The sequence below is a fragment of the Protopterus annectens genome, chromosome 8.part0 (assembly GCF_019279795.1).
Source record: "Protopterus annectens isolate FY-2018-M chromosome 8.part0, PAN1.0, whole genome shotgun sequence".
NCBI classification, from domain to species: Eukaryota; Metazoa; Chordata; order Ceratodontiformes; family Protopteridae; genus Protopterus; species Protopterus annectens.
In genome coordinates this window covers 239,927,306-239,930,735 of record NC_056741.1, presented here as the reverse complement: position 1 = coordinate 239,930,735, position 3,430 = coordinate 239,927,306, and the positions used below count along the sequence as shown (strand labels likewise).

Below are 3,430 nucleotides of genomic sequence, written 5' to 3'. Positions count from 1 at the left end.
TAGAAGTAAAGCATAAAGAAGTATGTGCATTACAGTGTTTATGGTAAATAGGGGAGAAATAGCCAAGTAAAGGGACATTGGAATGGGGGGGGGTGACTGTGTAAGGGGGCCCCATTTGACTATGATTTGAAAAACTCTAAGACAGCCCCGGGCGGCACAACTCTAGCCACGACACTGCACTACTGTATGGAATTATTTTAATCCTCATCAGTGATTTACTATGGGAAATACTCTGAAATATTGTGAATAGTGAAGACGTGTGCACGTAAATCTTTTTTTTTTCTATTTTGACTAGCCACGGCTGGGAGGTGCAGTTTAGTGCATACTTATTTTGGTTCCTTTAATATATTCCTGATGTCTCTTTTTAGCACATTACCTGAGAAAATAAACTTGAAATGCATGCGTGCAATTTAAACGAAGCTATACCACTCAATAAATGTCATAGTTGCGTGGGAGAAGCAAGACAACCACAGGTGCTTCAGCATAGCTGGATTTTAAAACATAAAAACAAACCGGGTGTTGTAATTAGGTAACTGTTATTCCTAACACTCCTTTATGATTTTAAATGAAATACTGTGCAGAAAGCATAGTTAGATAATCTCATTCTGAAAAGGAGGTTCATATAAAGGCGCAAAATGCGGAGTGTTGAATCATAAAGTGGGTGTGCTAGGTTCTGAACGAGAACATCTTTTAAAAACATCCCCAAACATACCCCCTACAAACACACCACTCATACCCCCGCCACACACGCGCACACATTAATAGATTACAGTGCACTATTAATTACTTTCCAACAAGCCTCCATCTCAGCCTACTTGCACGATGCTGCCCTCACAGTTTTTGTACGGCAGCCTCAGCCACTTGCTCCGCTGTGGGTACTACCAGCACAGAAGTACGTTCCTGAGTCCTGGACTTCAAGGCTGGTTCCTTCCAGAAAGAAATGAGAGCTGTTGGGTCTGAGGGCACTGAAATGTCCCAAACTAGGAGGGTCCACCACACCTGTACCAGCTGATACAAACATAGACTTGGGTTCTTCTCCACTAAACTGGCGGTACCAAAATGTATCAGGGTTACTGTAGCCCAAAACTTCACAGGTCACATTAAGAGAAGCCCCAGGCGATGTGACTACGGTTCTGGGATACTGAATGACCGTAATTTGTGTCTCCGTACCTAAAACAAAAACAGACAATAAGTAAAATAGTTTGTAACAGAACACAGGAATAGTGTATCAACAGCGTAGAAATATGATTGCGATATTCCATATATTGTTCCATGGATAAATCAGACGGCTACAGCTGAAACACTAGCATGAGTTAGTCATTTTTGTACAATTTATATGGACCATACCATAATAAAACTACTTGACTTAATCAGCCCTGGCCCCTTACTACTATACGCACCAGTGACAAGCGTTAGCAGAAACACCAATACATTCATGATGCAGCACGGAGATGTTCTGAATTTCCAGGTAGTGGTAATACATTATTACACAGAGTTTCTGCTCCGGATATTGCTGTCTATACGGTATTTCTTTGAGTTCCGCCCCCACATGAGGGCAGCAATTCTGACATACCCACTTCTTCATTTAATTTGGGTGGGGGATGTTTAGGAAGTCTCACTGTTACTCTTCTTCCTAGGTTTAGATCATGTTGCTTCAAGAAATGCATTCGCAACTTTCAATGTCTTCCTATAAAAGGGTGACACAGCATAGTGGAGGTACTGTTCAAACATAGGTCTTACTCCGTACTTGCAGGACTGCTCGATATACCACACACCTGCAATCTGTCTTTCAGTAAATATCCTTATTATACGAGTCCTCTGCAGACTGGAGTGTTGCAATTGTGCCAAGGTGCAAACAGAGGACGTTATCAGGCTGCAGAGGACGTTTCATACTTTACACTTCATGTGGTGAAACTCTTTTAATTCTAGGTACTCCTTTTGGCCTCAAAGAATTAATTTACAATTTTAAGCACAACTACAAAGACGTTTTTACTGCATTGAGACATTTTAAAACAAAAAGGCTATATGCTGGCTCAGTAAAATCATAAGCATACTTGATGTACTAGCTCGATTCGTATATTCAAGGATGTTTTATTTATTTACCATTTGTTTATAGGGAAAGTTCGACTGGGGCAGAGATCATTTTGAGGATGCCTGGGAAGAAATGATCCAGATGCATGTCTTGGAATGTATGGAAACCGGGGCAAACCCAAGCAAATGCAAGGAAGACATACAGACGCTGCACAGAAAGCACTCCAGCCAAGAATCAAACTGGAGAACCTCTTGTGGGGGAGCGACAATGCTAACTGTTGCACCACTATGCCACCCAACACTGGCTTCCAAGCGCTTCAACACAACAACATTACAGAGATAAGTGTATGCAGTTAATGGAAGAGCTGAACCAGTCGTGGCTGGTGACTTCAAAATAAGGGGGTGGGGCCTGCAGGAAGCAACTGAATAGGTGGGGTAATTGAAATGTGGTGAGTCTCTATCATAACAGGTCAATGACTTGTATATCCTCTTGTGTTAAGCTTGGGATGAAAGGAAAAGCGCAAATGTCCAGGGACATGTATTATACAACTGAGGGTCTGGGGGAGGAAACCAAAGCACCTGGATAAAAACTACACAAAGACAAGGAACATGTACAGGCTATGCACTGAAGGAATCACAGCCAAAAAACTCAATCTGCTCACATCATTGCCTTCACTTATTGTGTAGAATACTGATCTCTGTGATCTTCTTCTTTCGGCTGCTCCCGTTAGGGGTCGCCACAGCAGATCAACTGTCTCCATTTCTTCCTGTCCTCTGCATCTTGCTCTGTCACACCAACCACCTGCATGTCCTCTCTCACCACATCCATAAACCTTATCTTAGGCCTTCCTCTTTTCCTGCAGGTGTGTGGTATAATGAGCAGTCCTGCAAGTACAGAGTAGGACCTATGTTTGAACGCAGGTTTCGTCACTGGCATAGTAGTTTGTCACCTTCTCTGGACAGTATCTCCACTATGCTGTGCTCACCCTTTTATAGGAAAACATAGAAAGTTGCGAATGCATTTCTTGAAGCAACATGATCTAGACCTAGGAAGAGGAGTAACAGTGAGACTACCTGGCAGCTTCATCCTTAGCATCTTTTTCCCAATATACTCTGCATCCCTCCTCAGCACGTGTCCAAACCAACGTAATCTTGCCTCTCTGGCTTTGTCTCCAAACCTTCCAACCTGGGCTGACCCTCTAATATACTTATTCCTAATCCTGTCTATTTTCGTCACACCCAGTGCAAATCTTAACATCTTCAGCTCTGCCACGTCAAGCTCTGACTCCTGCCTTTTTGTCAATGCCACTATCTCCAACCCATATAACATAGCTGGTCTCACTACCCTCTTGTAGACCTTCCCTTTTACTCTTACTGGTACTCGTCTGTCACAAATCAC

At 42.8% G+C, this 3,430-nt stretch overlaps 1 gene segment (V, D, J or C); it reads right to left on the bottom strand.

Moving 5' to 3' along the window:
* Nucleotides 1–775: 775 nt before the first annotated feature.
* On the bottom strand, nucleotides 776–1,480 carry LOC122807995. The segment is given in 2 exon segments: nucleotides 776–1,170; nucleotides 1,401–1,480. Coding segments are annotated over 2 exon segments (354 nt in total).
* Between the last annotated feature and the right edge of the window lie 1,950 nt (nucleotides 1,481–3,430).